Here is a 17,109-nt window from a genome sequence, read left to right as displayed (position 1 = left end):
CTGTATTACTCTTTGATTAGCTTCCTCATGTTCACACAATTCCTGTAGTTCTCTTTGAGTATTCTCAGCCTGCTCATGCCATTCTTGACTTTCTCTTTGTCTGTTCTCAGCCAGCTCATGCAATTCCTATCTATCTTTTTGACTGATCTCAGCCTGCTCACGCAATTCCTTTATTTCTCTTTGAGTGTCCTCAATCTACTCACTCAATTCCTCTATCAATCTTTGAGTAGCTTTCTCAAGCTCATGAGATTCCTGTATTGACCTTTGGTTTGCCTCCTCTTACTCCCTATCATGCTCACACTGAGTCATTTGCAGGTTTTCAATCTTTTCATTTACCATGTTACCAGTAGTGTTTGTAGAGCTTTTTGGGAGCTCTCCTCTGGATTATTCATTATCTGTTCCATCCCCTGATTATCATGAGTGGAGTTGAGATACCCGGACTTGCCATTTTTCTTGTGTTTTTCCGGCTTATTCTGCCCATTTGGGATGAAAGTAACACGTTTTGTGCTAGAACACTATCTTAAGGCAAGCATCAACCAAAGTCTGTAGTTGCACAGTCAAAAGTCTGCAGATACAATCTAGTTCAACAGATACATCTATCCAACATCAAACAAGTATGTATTAATGGGCTACAAACAGCAAAGAAGAATTTGGCAAACCAGAAATGATTAGGTTTAGGGAGAGATGTGGGTAAAAATAGGAATAGAGCGATGTGGAAAGATAAAAGGAGAGTGAAATTAACCAAGTTCTAATCTCAAAGAGGGAAATGGATTAGATAGAATGATAGTGGAGAGAGAAAAAGAAGAAGAAAAAAGAAAAAAGAGACAAGAGAAAAATAGAAAAACAAAAATTAAAAATTAAAAAGTGAAACACTTAAAATTATGCAATTTAAAGATTCAATATTCAGAGAAGAACAGGGAAAGGATAAGAGAATGGGAGGGATAGAAAGGAGACATGAAAAAATAAAAAATAAAAATGCTTAAAATATTATATAGGTATAAAGGGGTAGTACTGCAATTAAGGAATTTAAGTCTAAGAGGTTTTGAATTGAGTAATAAATTTCTGTATTGAGTGTGTACACAATGGGGGATAAGGTCTAATAATCGACTACGGATATATCTGAGGATGAGCAGAACAGCAATTAAGTCACTCAAAAAAGAATGAAAGAGAAGAAAAAGTGAAAAGAATGAGAAAGAAAAAAAAGGATCAAAAGGTCAGTAGAGCTAAACACACACACACACACACACACACACACACACACACACACACACACACACACACCTAAAATAAAAATCATAAGAGGAAGGGAAAAAAAGGTTAATAGAAAACAAATTTTTAAAAATTAAAAATTAAAAAAAGTTTAAATTTTTTTTTAAAAGGTACAAAAAAAAGAGTTCTTGATTTTTTTTGGGGGGGGGGGGGGGAAGGATGGGAAGATCCTGTATCTCCCTTGTGTCCATAACCAGTCTCTTGTTGGAGTCTCTGGTCTGTTTTTGGTGTTTGATTTTCCTGTGGCTTGATTGGTTTCTTAAGTCAGTTTGTTTGAGCAGACAGAAAAATGCTCTGCATTACCCAGGATTTTGTGATCCTCCTCCCAGGCTAGTTCAATGGGAGGGAGATCTGCTTTGAGTATCCCAAAAGAGGGAGACGGCTGTTTCCTCTAGTTTCCAGATGCTGTGATGAGGGTAGGTTCTGGGTAGAGTTGAGGCCTTTCAGCAAACAGTAGCTTTTCCCTGAGGGGCTAGCGTCTGAGACACTCACAGAGCCCAGCCTGGAGCCATTCTTAGGGTTTATGTTTACTGAATTTCAATTGATTGTCAAGGCTGCTGTACTGAGCGGCAGCCTCTGGCCACTCTTGCGGGGGTGAAGCTTTCTCTGCCTGGGCTGGATGACTTTTCCCTGGGTGGAGATAAGCCTGGCCAGTCAGGTTAGATTCCTGTGACCTGCTAAATGACTCTTTTGTTTTCTTCCAAGGCCTGAATTGGAGCTAGCTGCTCAGCCAGGCCTTTGTCAGTAACAAAGATGGAGATCTCTGGTAGTGGGGGGAGGAGGAGTGGCCTTCCCTCCTCTGCTCCCTGAGAAGGAGTGAGGATGTCAGGCTTCTACTCACACCAGAGTCTTGGTTCCTGGGTCGTCTCTGGTCTGGGATGTGCAGTATGAAGATGTCTGCTCCTTGTCAGTTCTTCCTGTTGTTGGGTAGAATCCGCTCACCTGCTGCGTCTGGCGCCTTTGTCCTGGACTCTCTGTGTTGCAAGTATGGCAGCTATGGCCGCTGCCGCCACTGCCACTGCAACCACAGTTGCCAACAAGTGTTCAGATCTGTCTCCTTGCCTGGATTTTTCCTCTCTGGCCAAACTCTCTGTACTGTGATGGCATACTTGGTGTGATACTCTGGCTTAGGACTGTTCACTGGAACACTAAAACTGCTTTCTATGCGAGAGCTTGTTTAGCCTCCAGCTTCTCCTCTGCCATCTTCCTGGAACTCTCCTATTCTTACATATTCTTATATATTCTTACATATTCTTTACATATTTGTTATATTCTTATAACAGAATGAATTAAAATAAAATTTGTTGCAGCAATATAAAATTGGAATGCATTTTAAGACAATTTGAAGAACAGTAAAAGTAAACATATATAATGCAATTGTTTTTCCTACATTTTAAAGTAAGATTTCATCTAAGACATTCAAAAGAGGTTTTGTTTTGTTTTCACTGTGGTTGAAAGACTTTAATAAAGGCAAACAAATTACAAATCTATGGAAGATTAAATCTTACCACACTCAAAATCAAATTCCATCCATAGGAAGGTATTCAGTTATAGTCTATAAACCTTTCCTAGGCTCACAAATACAGGACTCCATTTTATTTAATTATATTAATTAATTAATTAATTTTTGTCGGTTGTGGGGCCTGAACTCTGGGCCTGGGCTCTGTCCCTCAGCTCTTCAGCTCAAGGCTAGTGCACTACCACTTGAGCCACAGTGCCACTTCTGGATTTTTCTGCTTATGTGGTGCTGAGGAATTGAACCCAGGGCCTCATGCATGCGAAGCAAAAACTGTACCACTGAGCCACCTTCCCAGCCTCAGGACTCCATTTTTGTAGCTATGGAAGGGCTGGGGCCAAGACTATGTTGCTAACTGACTTTGGACCCTGCTGACTGCCAGAGACTCACAACGGCCAAATATAGTGCTCATCGGCAAAAGGATCAAAATCATCAGTTTGAACCACCAACATAGTGTTTATGAAGTGAGGCAATATATTTGACAGGTTAAGATCCAAATGTTGTTGTTCAGAAGTTTAAAGATGAATATTAACAATTTCAGAGTAGTGAGCACTTTTGATCAGTATAGCAGCCTACATCCATGAAAGAGAGCAAATATTCAAGCTACACAATATATAATAATACCTTGTGTGTCTCCCACCTTTTTACAGATGGCAACAATGGAAATCAAGGCAATAGGGTTACCTGAGAAACTCTGTGAATTAAAAACATACAGTAACACAATTCTGGACAACACACAAAACCACCTTTAGGGAGACATTTATTTTACATATGCCATTGTGAGATCCAGAAACTTAATATTCTTATCCACAATATCTTTGATTTATATATTAAAGAAGAGTTATCTGGAAAAAGAATTATCATTGGTTAATATAAAGGAACAAGGAATCTGTTACTTAAAAACCAACATAAAATCTGAAGTCTTGATATGACTTTGTTAACTTTCAACTACAGTGATCAGCTAATAACTACTACAGTGATTTGGGAATCACAGTATGGCTAATCCAGGGCTTGTTTTCAAGTGTTTATATCTTACTCTTTGCAGATAAAATGATAAATCCAATAGTACTGCTTTTTATTCCCGTAATACTTGGCATTCAAAAAAATCCAAAGAACTTCAGAGTACATATAATCATAGACTAGATATGGTAAATACATTTGAAACAAAGTAAATTATTGAATAAATATCTTAGTAGTAGGCCAGCATCAAATGACTGTGGTCTTAATCTGTAAATAGATTCAACTGAAAATAGAAACCTTCAATAAATTCAATACTGTTTAGGTTATTCAAGCAAATGCTATGCTTTCTGAGTTATAAATTGTAATCATAACATAAAGAAATCTCAAATATCTATCCTGTACATAATAATTAATAGAGTAGAGTGGCCCACTCTTCTCACTCTTCTGGGAGTGAGAAGACATAGATAGGTTAGGCAGAGAGGATATGATAAAGAGGGAAGATCCCAGACAAAGGAAACCAATGGTATCCCTGGGGATGTGGTGTGTCACAGGGAGCTAACTGAAAGAAGCTTGACTTTAAAGGATTCTGAACCATTTAAAATAATATTCCAAGTAAAACTCTCTCTCCGCTCTCTCTCTCTCTCTCTCTCTCTCTCTCTCTCTCTCTCTCTCTCTCTCTCTCTCTCTCTCTCTCTCTCTCCCTTCCCTGTAGTACTGATCTTTGAACTCAGGGTCTTGTTGCTTGCTAAGTGCTTGAGCCATGCCCCAAGACCTATTTGCTTTTAGTTTATTTTTCAGGTATGGTCTCACATTTCTGCTAAGACTTACTTCTGATCACAGTCTCCTACCTTCATCTCCAGAATAGCTGGGATTACAGGCAAGGGTACCATGCCTGGCCCTCACCTGTTTCTTGGTTTAACTAGAGTTCTTTTCTTTTTCTTCCCTCCCTCCCTCCTTCCTCCCTTCCTTTCTTCCTTTCTTCCTCTTTTTCTTTTTTCCCTTTTTTTGGTAGTATTGAGATCTTGTGTTCTGGATCTTGTACTTGCTAGGCCTGTAGTCTTACTCCTGAGTCCTGTCATTACTTCCTACCCAGATACACCGCTGGGTGTGAGCTGCCTACATGAGACTTTAAGTTATAGCTAGGATTATAGGGGTACACCACTGTATACAACTCTCCATTGTGAAGGGGTGTCATGAACTTTTCTGTCTGTCTGGCCTAGAATTGCAATCTTCCTGTCCTCAGCACAAACTACTATGCCTGGCTCTGACTCCTTACTTTTCTTAACAAGCAAAAAGTCCAGTATGGTCTGCTCATTGGCAATGAACTGGGTAGTGTTTCTGTATAGCAAGTAGAGGAAAGGGAGATGCAGAGTGGCCACCACATGGAAGACATACGTGTTTGATGTTGCTTTACCTACTGCTGTAACACAGAATTCAGTTATATTGTAATCCAGTGGAATTTGCAATTAACCCTCTTCCAGAGCAGAAATGTAACTCAAAAACCTGAGTCACCTGGACTCAAGTGATCAAGCCACTGTCCAAAGCTGTCTAATGGTGCACTAAACAAACCGGAGAGCATGCTTTCATATGAGTGCTATCCTTTTATCCTATGGCACTGGAAACCATTATATTCGAGGAGTACATGTGTGATTTCAACAGCCTGCAGGCAAGCTGTAATGAATGAGTGTGTAGAGCAAAGCAGCTTTGTGCAAGCAGGTTATATTTCTTTACCTGGAGCACAGGATTTGAAATACATATAGATTCTAGACTCTACCCCAGACCTCACACTCTTTGGATGGGACTCAGTAATATGTATCTTCACAATAATTCTGGGATAATTGAGCCTGAGGACTGAGGGACTTCTTTGTTAAAGCACAAGCCCAAATCCTACCTAGATCTTATGTTTCATTCTAATTCTCAGGCCCTACACAGAGACAGAACAGGTCTTTCCTGTCTTTCCTTTCTTGGGCCTTTCTATTTATAGAATGAGGGTGGACTAATTTCCTTCATTGCCTATTTTTACAGATGAAGGCACAAACTCAGAGATCTTAAATGCCTGACTCAAGGTTGCACAGAGTACTAATGGCAAGAGAGTCAGGCAATAGAGCTGAACACTCCTTTTCCTTTTTCTCATTTTCCATTATCTTTACATTCACCTACCTTGAGAAAACTGTAGACATCTAGGAGCTTCTTTGAAAAAAAAAGATCCAAATTACAATATATAGTCCCCAAGAACTCTCTTTCTTCCTTCTTTCCTTCCTTTTTTTTTCTGTTGGTCATGGAGCTTGAACTCAGGGCTTGGGCACTGTCCTTGTTCTCTTTTGTTCAAGGCTAGCATTCTACCACTTTGAGCCACAGCTCCATGTCCAGGTTTCTGGTGGTTAATTGGAAATAAGAGATGCATGGGCTTTCCTGCCTAGGCTGGCTTTGAACTGGGATCCTACTGTATTGAATCCTCAACCTGCAGCACTCAGGATTGCAGGCATGAGACACCAGTGCCAGCTTAGAATATTTTCTTTAAAGGGGAACCTAAATTTAAAAAGTCAGGACTCCTCTTTGGGCCCCTCTCTGAACTCAGTCTTACCACTTTCCTTTTGTGCTTTTTTTTCACTTTCAACTAAACTTAGCAAGGAAGAAAGGAAGGAAGGAAGGAAGGAAGGAAAGAAAGAAAGAAAGAAAGAAAGAAAGAAAGAAAGAAAGAAAGAAAGAAGGAAAGAAAGAAAGAAAGAAGGAAAGAAAGAAAGAAAGGAAAGACTCAAGAAATGTATCAATCAGCTGCATTATTTGAGTATTTGGGTCTCAATTGTAGAAACAAAAAGTTTATGAGACAGTCATAAATCAGGAAATCCAAAACATTGCTCGAATAGTTAATTACAGGAAGGACTCACATTTAACTGTTAAAGAGTGTGGTGCTATTGTTATAATTACATTTTTTAAGTGCTCCCATTTTAGAAATACATGTAGAAATACTTATGGATATTGTGGATGCTTCCAGTCCGTGGTCCAAGGAGAGTAGTTGGGCTTTGCCACAGATTTGAGGGGACTGGGAGTTGGTAATTACTGAGTCAGATTGATGATTGCACTGGGCTTTTAATACTACTGTCTCTACTTCTTTGTACATTTAAATTTGTTTCATTATCAAACAGAATGTTTTAAAGATCCACTTATTTCAAGGCTGGTTTAGAGTTTTGTGAGCTATTGAGTTCATCTCTACAATATATGCTTAATTCTGAATTCCACAACTTGTTGGCATATTCACAGCTTTGTATTATTCCTGCTATGGCTTTTGCAGAAAATGAGATGAATACCAGTCACATAAAAAAAATCATGCTGCTCTAATAACCAGACTCTTTCAAAGTAGCAAAACACTGCTACACTACTATGACTCAACACAGAAATAGACTTTTAGAAAAATAATAGGTCTTTAACAGGACACTAGTGAAGAGCAATCGCACATTTCATAAATCTCTAGACATCAGAGCATGCTTGGGGAATTGGTAATTGCCTCAAAATAAAATGAGGCACCCACTCAGATAGGACTAGGAGAGAATCTCCATTAGTTTGTCAAGTCAGTTTCCAAAGTCCAAACTTTGAGGTTAAAAAGCTCTTTCCTATTTTTGTCTGGCCTGCACTACAGAGAACTGTGAAGCTACAAGAGCAGTTTCCATCAGCCTGCATTATGACTTCAGTAAAATTAAAAGATTTGGGGGGGGGGAGGTGCCTCTGTTTTGTTGTTGTTGTTGTTGTTAACAGTAATGAAACAACAAGCCCAAGAAAACACAAGAAAAATCGCCTTATCCTAGAATGTAGAAGCCCCAGTGGAGACTCTAAGGAGGAAACAGAGCTAAGTTTCTGGAAAAGATCGTGTTTCATGCATTTATTTTTCTTCCAGAACTCCAAATAGTTGCCTTGGCAAGGACGCTGCCCTGTAGCTGCTTTTTCCCGAGCCTTGAAAGTGTTTACAAAAATCAAAAGTTCTAGCAGTACATTTCCATGAGCTCAGTACCAGCTTCCTTCATAGCTGTTAGATTTCGCAAAAGTGAAAGGCAGGCAGGCAGGATAACCTTTGGGCTTTCAGCTTGTATTTTAATTACAAACCATAGTAAGGAAGTCAGATAGTTGATTACTGTAACAGCAGGGTATCCTTAGAATCACTGCTTTGATGACTGTTGTTTAAGGCAACCCCGGTGCCATTTCTAGCCGGCCTCTTTATGCTAATCAGATAGCCCACTGGCTCCTCCTCCTTCCAGCCTCCCTTAAGAACTGTACACAAACAGCTGTCACTGCGGTTGACTCACACCAGGCAAGAGAAATCTTTCCACTTAATTCCCTGGCAGCAGTACTTTCTTTTTTTTTTTTTTCTTTGTGTATGTTTTATTCTAGCAGTCCTCACAAAATACTGGAGCAATTGGATTTAATCAGCAAAAGGACCACCCCCCAAAATGCTAAAGATTTAAATCTGTTAGAGATAGTTACAAAAGTTTTTATATAAAAGGAGAGGAAAGTTTCCATGTGGTTTGAAATGAAATGAGAATTACCTTGATTTTAGCCAAATAAAGTGGCATCTTGATGTACAGAAGAAGTCATATTTTTTTTTTTCCAGAATCATGACCAAGAGAAATTTGGTATTTTATTAGGGGAGTGTTTTGCTTGTAAGGCAGGACCAGGGTGTCCTTTCCTGGTTCTTTCTGCGTGCCTTTTGGGTGATTGATCAAGGAAATAAAATGCCTTAGTGGTTTTCTGGTCACCGCTAGACTTGTAGTACCATGTCTACCACATCAGAGAAAGACAACAGCCACCTGTCCACCTGTTTGAGCATGTGTCAGCCAAAGCTGCAGGAAGACCAGCAACAGCAAGGTGAGTCAGGTGGGCTAATGACTCCCATGTTCTGTGATTTTCTGTCTGCTGGGATTTCTGGAAGCACCGTGGGCTGGTGAAGTACTCGCTGTGAAATCCTTTGTAATCTCCTATTGTTAAAAGACTATTTTTCAAAGACTAGGCACTGAGGGTGGGTTAACTTGAAGTGGTTGCTTATTTTTTAAAGGATTATCAAGAATTAGAAGTCTACCAAGAATGCAGATTCCTTGGAAGCGTTTGTGCTTAAACTTCTAGCCACTGTCATTTGCTTAGAGAACAGCAGATGTTGTGTAACTCCAAATCCCCATTCAGGCAAGGTTGACTCAGCTACTGGAGGAACTTAGCTGCAAGTAGCTTCAGTTAGCTTGGGACTGTCCTACCATAGGCGGGGCTATGTTTTGTCTAGATCTCTGGTACATTTATTTATAGGATATATATATATATATATATATATATATATATATATATATTCTTGATGCTTGAAAAGTGTATTTTGCTAGAGGAACATTTCACTTGATGATGGTTTCAGAACAAAACCACCCTGTATCACGGCTATTTCCCAATCAGCTGTATTAAGTAGTGGCAGATGGTTGACAGAAATAGATGATTCCTCCAAATCACTCTATCAAGAACAGCAAAGGACACTTTAGGAAAGGCTGGGTGTCCTCATGAATGACATCATCACTTCTCAGAGGTTAAGGATCTGCCAGACATTTCTAACTTCTCATCTGGAACCTGCCATGGCTCAATTTCAATACAAGGGATTGGGAATATGAAGTTTTCATTAATTTTCGGTAGACTCAGTTTCAGACATCAGTGGCAGGAGAGTTGTCTCGAATGGGCTAAAGATTCCCTTTTGTAGGCAGCAAAGGTATGCTAATGTTTCCATGAATGTGTGAAGCCATGTCCCTGTGAGTCCTGGGATGACTTCATTCTGCACAAGTTTAGCATGGTATGGGTTGAAAATACTTTGTGTGCAATGAAAGCACTGTAAACTTCTTAGACTCTACTAGACCATTAAGGCTAAAATAAATCATTTTGAAACAACAGCCTCAAAATGAGAAACCCTAGAACACACCAGAGGGTAGGCACAGTGCTGACAAATGTTTCCATTTCTTAATAGCACATTATGTAGTTTAGTTTGCTCTTTTTTTCTACTCGAAATGTTTAAAAACTACTCTCTGTCCCAACTGCTGATGTAATATTTCTTAAAGAAAATGTAGTGAGGAAACAATACATGGTATCATCAGTAATTCACCACCCAAACATAGTTGCAATTAACTTCTTAATAGGCAGTCTAGACTTTCCTTCTATGTTCATATATAGTTTTTCCTCTTGATTTTTATAATAAAAGTACTGATTATGCACATAATGTTTTGTAAACTACTGTTTAATTTAATAACATATGACACATGATAACCAAATTCTCACTTTCTTCTAGGACTATTTTTAGTAGTTGCATGTCTTCCTTTCATGTCACTATAGCAAAATTCCCCCAGGTCTTTCCCTACTGTTAAATATTTTATTTCTTTCTAACTTTTCATCATTTTCATTCATGCCGTGTTAAATCTAAACTAATGGATAGATTTAAGCACAGATATAGGATTCTTTTCTTAGAAAAATTCTTAGAGGTAGATTTTTGTGTTTAAATGAGTTTTTTTTAAAAAAACTTCTTTCTCTTGTCAATTGGCTCTCAATAGCCAAGGGATATACTCTCAGCAATACTAGACATTATTTAAAAATTCTTTTCTAATTTTGTAAGTGAAAAATAATGTGTCACTGTTGTTTTAAATTAAGGCAGGCTGACTTAATGGTCTCTTCTTTACAGGCCATATCCACAGAAGTCTGGGAATATCATTATGATGACATACTTCTGAAAATACCAACAAGACTAGAAGTCTGGTCTCTTACTCAGACTTCAGCCTTTTGCCTACTGTATTTTGAAAGCAACTAGATTCTTTCATGGCTGAGTCTCAAAACATGTGCCCACAGAAACCACAGCCCACAGAGCTGTGAAGCCTGAGAATGCAGTCCAAATTGGCCATTGATTACCACAAGAAATGTCATCTAGAGGTCTCAGTTGACAAATGACACTGGGTAGTGTTTACTAGGCTATTTAATTGCATGCCAGTTACTGGAATCTAAAAGTTTACACTTGCTCCAGTCCTGGAATTTTAAAGTATTCAATCCAAGTACTGGTTCGGATTTTTTCAAAGCTGTATTTGTTCCTTGCTAGTATGTAAAGTTCAGCAAAGAGGAGGCAAAGCCATTAGTCTGGCTGTGGATCTGTTCACTGAAGCATTCTGAGTTCAGGGATTTGGCCTCACCCCAGGCAGAGCAGTCCTCAAGCTCTCTTATTTACCACATAACCTAATTAAGTTGCATTAACCTCTTCTGAGAATATGAGTAGCTTTGACATACAGGGCCTGTTTCCTAATTCTTTATTCTAAATGCTAAAGTGTTTATGTCAATTCTGAACTATTTGAATCTATCTATCTATGTACTCGAAATAATAGTTTGCATGGATAACATAGATGAGGCATTTACCTTTGGTAATTATTTGGGCAACAACTAGGTACTAGTATTGTGGGAATATCAATTGAACTGAGCCAATTTAGTCATGATTTCCTGTCTATATGGAATTTTCATTCTTTGGTCACAGATGCTGTTATTTGTCAAGAAGAGAGTCCAGGATAATCTTTGCCCTACTGGCTGCTGCCTTATAGCTTCTTCTATGATATTTTTAATTCATTCATTTATAATATTAACCTTATGACCATATTTGTAAATGTTAACATATATGCTTATAAAGCTACAACATGACTCATGACACATTACCTGTAGTAAACAGACAAACATCTAAAATTGTCAGAATAAAACTCACTCTCTTTTTTTGTGGATCTCAAGTTTGAACTCAGAGTTTCAAGGCCTTGCATTCACTTAGCTGATATTCTACCAATTTTTTTCATGCCCAACACTTTGCTGGTTAATTGGAGATAACCTCTCATGGACTTTCCCTCTGGTTGGCTTTGAATTTGATCTTCTAAATTTTAGTCTCCTGAGTAGTTGGAATTGTAAGCATGAGCCACCAGTATCTGGTAACCTTTCCTCTTTATAAGATGATTACTTGAGGTATTTTGTTATAATAATGAAAACTGACTAACATATATAGAGTGGCTGAATTTAAATTTATTTATTTATTTATTTATATGCCAGTCCTGGAGCTTGAACTCAGGGCCTGGGCACTGTTCTTTAGCCTCTTTGTGCCGAAGGCTAGTGCTCTACCACTTGATCCACATCACTACTTCTGGCTTTTTATTTTATGTGGTACTGAGGAAATGAACCCAGGGCTTCATGCATTCTAGGCAAGCACTCTCCTGCTAAGCCACATTCCCAGCCCCTGAATTTTAAAATTTTGAAAATATGATGTTTGGGGGAAGATGTAGCATAACTATAGCTCTCATTCATTGCTGTGACATGGCATAAACATTGGAAAATGGACTAGCAATTTCTTATGTAGTGAAACTATATTGACACTATGAAACATCAGTTCCCTTTGGACACATTTTCCGCAAAGAAATGACCATACATTCATAAAGACCTTGAACAAGAGTGTTCATATAAGATTTTTACTCATGTGAGTCCTAATATATGAACAGCTAAATGTTTGTAAGTAGGAAAATTGGTCAACAAATTGTATTCATTTGCTTGAACAGTTTGCCGAAGAACTAAGAATGTGACAGTGTGCTATTTGTGAACAGATCCAGCTCAAAAAAGTCTAGATTTCAAGATGAAGCTCATACAACCTTAATAATTAGCAATGTTTTATCTCTGCATTTATTCTTAAAGCTTACAATTTCTCCATTAAATAATATAGTATCCTAAAAATCACCAAACTGATGAGATTAACACAGGAGTCTGATAAAAAGAACTATTGGACTTTGCTACAGCTGGTAGGGGGTGACTTAGTGATGGAAAGATAAATAAACATATTGTCAGTGGCAATAATGGAGATGGTGAATAGAGAGAAAAATGAAGAAAAATGAAGAGAGACTACCATAGAGGAGCTTCAACTTCAGCAAGGTTTTCAGAGCAGAAACCATCAGACAAAACAAATTTGAGGAAAAATCTGAAGGAAGTGAAAGAGGACATTGTGAAAGGCCAGGGAAGAGCAGTCCCAGTCAGACGAAAGAAGTATGTAACGTCTGAGGTTCAGAATTCAGACTTAGCATTAACTCTATTTTGCTATTGTTCTTAATTCATCTGGATGAATGCAGTATTACTACTGTTGTGTGCTGTGCCCACAGGGATAGAGTTCAAGACCAGTGTATGCCTGAAACTACATTTGCATGGAACTGTGTGTGTGCTATCTTTCCTTATACAGTCACCTGGAATATTCAGGGGATGTACATCCACAGATTCAACAAATCCTGATCAAACAAATTGGAGGGAGCACGATGGCACTTGTATTAAATATATAGAATTCATCCCCTTGCCATCATTCCCTAAACAAGGCTGTGTACATAACATCTATTCTTGTAGCATTTTACTATTTGGGGCATAAGTAATGTAAATAAAGATCATAAAAAGAAAAAGAGAAAAAAGTCATATGGAGGTTATCAGAAGTATCCAGAAGGGTGAATATAATTGATATGCAAATGCTATGCCATTTTATACAAGGGAATTGAGAATCCTTGGACTTTGGTACCAGGGAGGGTCCTGGTACCAAACTTCTTGTGTACTAAGGAATGCGTGGGTTGCACCTGACTTTTTGATTCAGAAGTTCTGAGAGGAGAGGAGGGAAGGGACTGAACATTTTCACGTCTAACCAGTTCTTGGTTACTAATGCTGCCACCTCAGTAGAAATTACATTGTAGAAATTGCTGTGTTGGAGGTAAAAGAAGACAGTATGGTTGAGTTAGCTTAAGAGAGTGTTAGGAACACAGTTGAAAGGTAACAGGGATGAGAGAGAAAGGGGGAACTTACAAGATATCTTAGCAACTAAGCAACTATGGCAAACTCTTTGGCTTGGACCATGAGAGAGACAGGAATTATTATTACATACCATTCTGAGCTAATTTGGTTATTTCCAAATTCTAGATTCTTTGGGGAAGATAAAGATGGGTTACAACTGAACTATTCCTCCACAACCTCATTATCTTCTTAAAATAAAGCAAATCTTAGGTTACCTTTTTGGGAGAGACAGATACTTATAAAGCAAACATTTGTGAACAAACAAGGAAACAATTTGATGTTAACATATTTTCTGTATTTTAGGTAATCTGATTACATCTTGCCTGCAAAATTTATTTTGTCTAAGCAGACAAAATAATACTGCATAGGCAATAATCTGTGTAGTCAGATAGTAAGCAGGAATTCTCTTGCTTATTAATAGACATTGGTCTTTTCAGTAGAAACTTTTGGGTGCCATACTTAAGCATGAAGTCTATGGGGCTTGCCAAATTCTTGTGTCCAGTTCCTGCAAGACTAGGAAGCATTTCCAAAGGATTTTAGACAATAAAGTGTCTTGAATGCCAACAATTTCACCAAAGAAAATTTCTTTCTGATATTCACTGTGCTAATTCTCACAGATATGAACAAGGTGGAAAATGGCAAGCTAGTAATGAGTCTCATGGAAGTGGATTTCTTTTTTTTTAGTTGACAACCAACTCTGGGATGTTAGAGAAACAGACATAACCAAAGGTGGTGTGATTTCGTAGGTGGTGTCCTTCATATGCAAAACATATTATCTTTGCTGGTGTCTTCTAAAGTAAATTATAATGGTCATAACAAGAGGCAGTTCATCTTTACATTTTCTCCAGTAAGGTACATGTAAAAAAAGGATGAAAACATGCACAGCCCTGTGAAATGAAGTCAGGAGGCAGACCTAATGGGATGAAAGGTCAAGATATTGGTGCATGGGTAGCCTTTATACCAGTGTGATGCCACATGGGAGCTACTAAGTACTGGCAATAGCAGAATTTTATCCCTTATTGCTATTCTGTTATGGAAGACAGTCTACTACAGATGCCCTGGCACCTGAGAGAATAACTTCTAGTAGGAAACATATAAATTGCTTTTCAAAACTAAGAGACAACACCAACATGAATGAAATAAGTTATGCTGTACAAATATTTTCACAGCAAAAAATGGGTTTTAGACTTAAACTGTACCAGAGTTTACATGTTATTTAAAACACACACACACTTATATGCCAAGCACTGTTTGAAGCATTTTTTTTTACTTCTTAGCAAATTTCTTTCTTAATGAAAGCCCTGAGAGATGGGTCCAATCAATACCTTAGGGCTGGGGTGTTGGACCAGCTCCTAATCAGAGAACACTTATTCAGAAGCCAGTACTTTAGCTCCCGATCACTACCTCTTAGGCTGTCAAAGAATAAATAAATACTAAGCACCCATGAACAGGGTGGTAGCTGGCCCATGAACTCAATTTGTGGTTTAGTTTGGCTGTTTGAAATAGGTTTTTAGTAAATCACCAGCTACAGTCTGTATGAATTATAAATTGCGTCCAGCTGACTCTCACAAGTATTCAGCTTGTAAAGAAACAAGTGAGAAGAAGCGCTTACACACGCACTTACATAAACCTATCAGCCAAGAGCAAGTGGCTTGCTGAGTAGGCTAAGAGTTTGCTTAACACTGAGAAGCTGCATTTTTCTCATTCTGCATGAAGCATAAAAGATAGAAGTGTACAGTTTTAACATTTGGGCTGATATGGCCTTGGAGAGATGGATTGGTTTGTTTTTTTTTATCAATATCCAAAAGTTTAAAACTTTTGAGCAATATCCAAAACTTTGAATTAAAGAGGCCTAAATAAGAATCATTATTATAATTCACCCTTTAGGGTTCAGTTCTGGGGTTTGAGACCAGGGCCCTCACATACAGTTGGCAAGGGTTCTATTCCTGAACTATATCCACAGTCCCTGATATACTTGCAAAATTTAAACTAGGGATGCTGTCTCAAACATTAGCTCAGCTATTATATTAAATCATTAACTTGACTTGAAATTTTAATCAACATTTTAACAAAGTAAGTTTTACACCTGAGTTGCTATTTAATGAAGTCTGCAGGCAAATCTTGCAAAATATTCAAAAGTTAGGACGTAAAATGCACTCAGTACCTGTATGCAGTTAGAAAAATGCATTCCTTCTAAGCAATGATGAGACACTCCACTCACCACGGATGGCAATAAATAAGCAAAAAGTCAAAGGAATGAGATCTAGATTTTTAACAAAGAATGATAGTCTAAAGGTATTTGAACAATAACTTACAGAACAATGGATACCAAATTTTCGTTTGTTCTGATACAATTGTAAGAAAAGTGATGTTACCATTTAGAGAGAAAGAGTAAAATAAAGTAAAGCTCTGAGAATGCTGGAATCAGAATGTTTTGGTCTTGGGTTACTTGTGTTAAGATGTTGTCATCTGCAGAACATTGGAGTGGCAGATAAAGATTGGTGTATGCACATGTGCCTACTTTTATAAACTAGGGCTGGGCACATGTACCAGCGCTACAGATTATGAGGTTCTATTTATTTAACAAGACCCACTCAAGAGTTTTTCTTTTCCTTTTTTTTAAAACCATCTTTCTTTTTAAAAACAGAATAGGCTCAAAATTAATTAATGAAACTAATTGTTCTGATAGTGGGATGAGGCAAAATAAGTTTGGTGGGATTTTTAGAAAATAATTTTAGCCACAAAAAGATGAGAAGAAGCATAAAACAAGTCTAAAATATAATAGATGCCCCCAACTTTCCCCTACTTGTGTGACCTTTACTCACATTTGTATCCTTGAGCCCACAATGCTGGTATTTCAGACTTAAGTTTATAATCTTCTTTTAGCCCTTACTCAAAACAGGCAATTATTCCCAAATAGTTCATCAATCATTGAAAGTTAGGGCTTCAAAGATCACTTAAGTCCAGCTGCCTTCATGTATCATAGATCTGAAACCAGAAGAAATAGTGCTCATAGTTAACTAGCTACCACAAGAGTTGAGTCCATACTTCTATTGACATATCGGAATTATATATGATAGAAGAGCTATTATAATAAAAAGTAGCTAAAATATATGGAAAATTAAGAAGAAATAGCTTGAGTTTTATGTCACTTAAAATAATTCATAAAAGAATGTAGGGGCTGGGGTGTGGCTCAGTGGCCGAAGGTTGCCTAGCATGAGTTAGGTCATGGATCCAATCCCCTAAACTACAAAAAGACAATAGTTCCATGATTTAGAATAATTCTAGCACTAAATATGAAGAGAAAATGATGAGCCTGCAGGGGAAATAAGGTGAGGAGTGGGTGAATGTGGGGAGCTGGGTAGAGAAGTATGGAGCCAAAGGAAGCAAGTTAAAGAAAATGGAGAAATGCTAATTTGAAAATCCATCAGTGAACAAGTCAGTTAAACATGTGATATATAAATATTCATATATTTTAAAGTGTGATATATTCATATATATACAAACATGAATATTATTCAACTTCTAAAAGT

General features: G+C 37.9%; 1 protein-coding gene across 2 annotated transcripts in view; it reads left to right on the top strand.

Moving 5' to 3' along the window:
- Nucleotides 1-8,015: 8,015 nt before the first annotated feature.
- Ranbp3l (RAN binding protein 3 like) overlaps nt 8,016-17,109 on the top strand; it is a 40,584-nt gene continuing 31,490 nt past the window's right edge. Inside the window, exon 1 of one of the 2 annotated variants that reach the window (XM_042690616.1) lies at nt 8,016-8,611. In XM_042690616.1, coding sequence (XP_042546550.1) covers nt 8,512-8,611 — 100 coding nt within the window. In that variant the 5' untranslated portion in view covers nt 8,016-8,511. The remainder of the gene's footprint in view (nt 8,612-17,109) is intronic. The other variant, XM_042690617.1, reaches the window with a different exon arrangement.

Source organism: Dipodomys spectabilis, unplaced genomic scaffold, assembly GCF_019054845.1.
Source record: "Dipodomys spectabilis isolate Male_0828 unplaced genomic scaffold, ASM1905484v1 ptg000138l, whole genome shotgun sequence".
Taxonomy (NCBI): domain Eukaryota; kingdom Metazoa; phylum Chordata; class Mammalia; order Rodentia; family Heteromyidae; genus Dipodomys; species Dipodomys spectabilis.
This window is presented reverse-complemented; position numbering and strand designations above follow the sequence as displayed.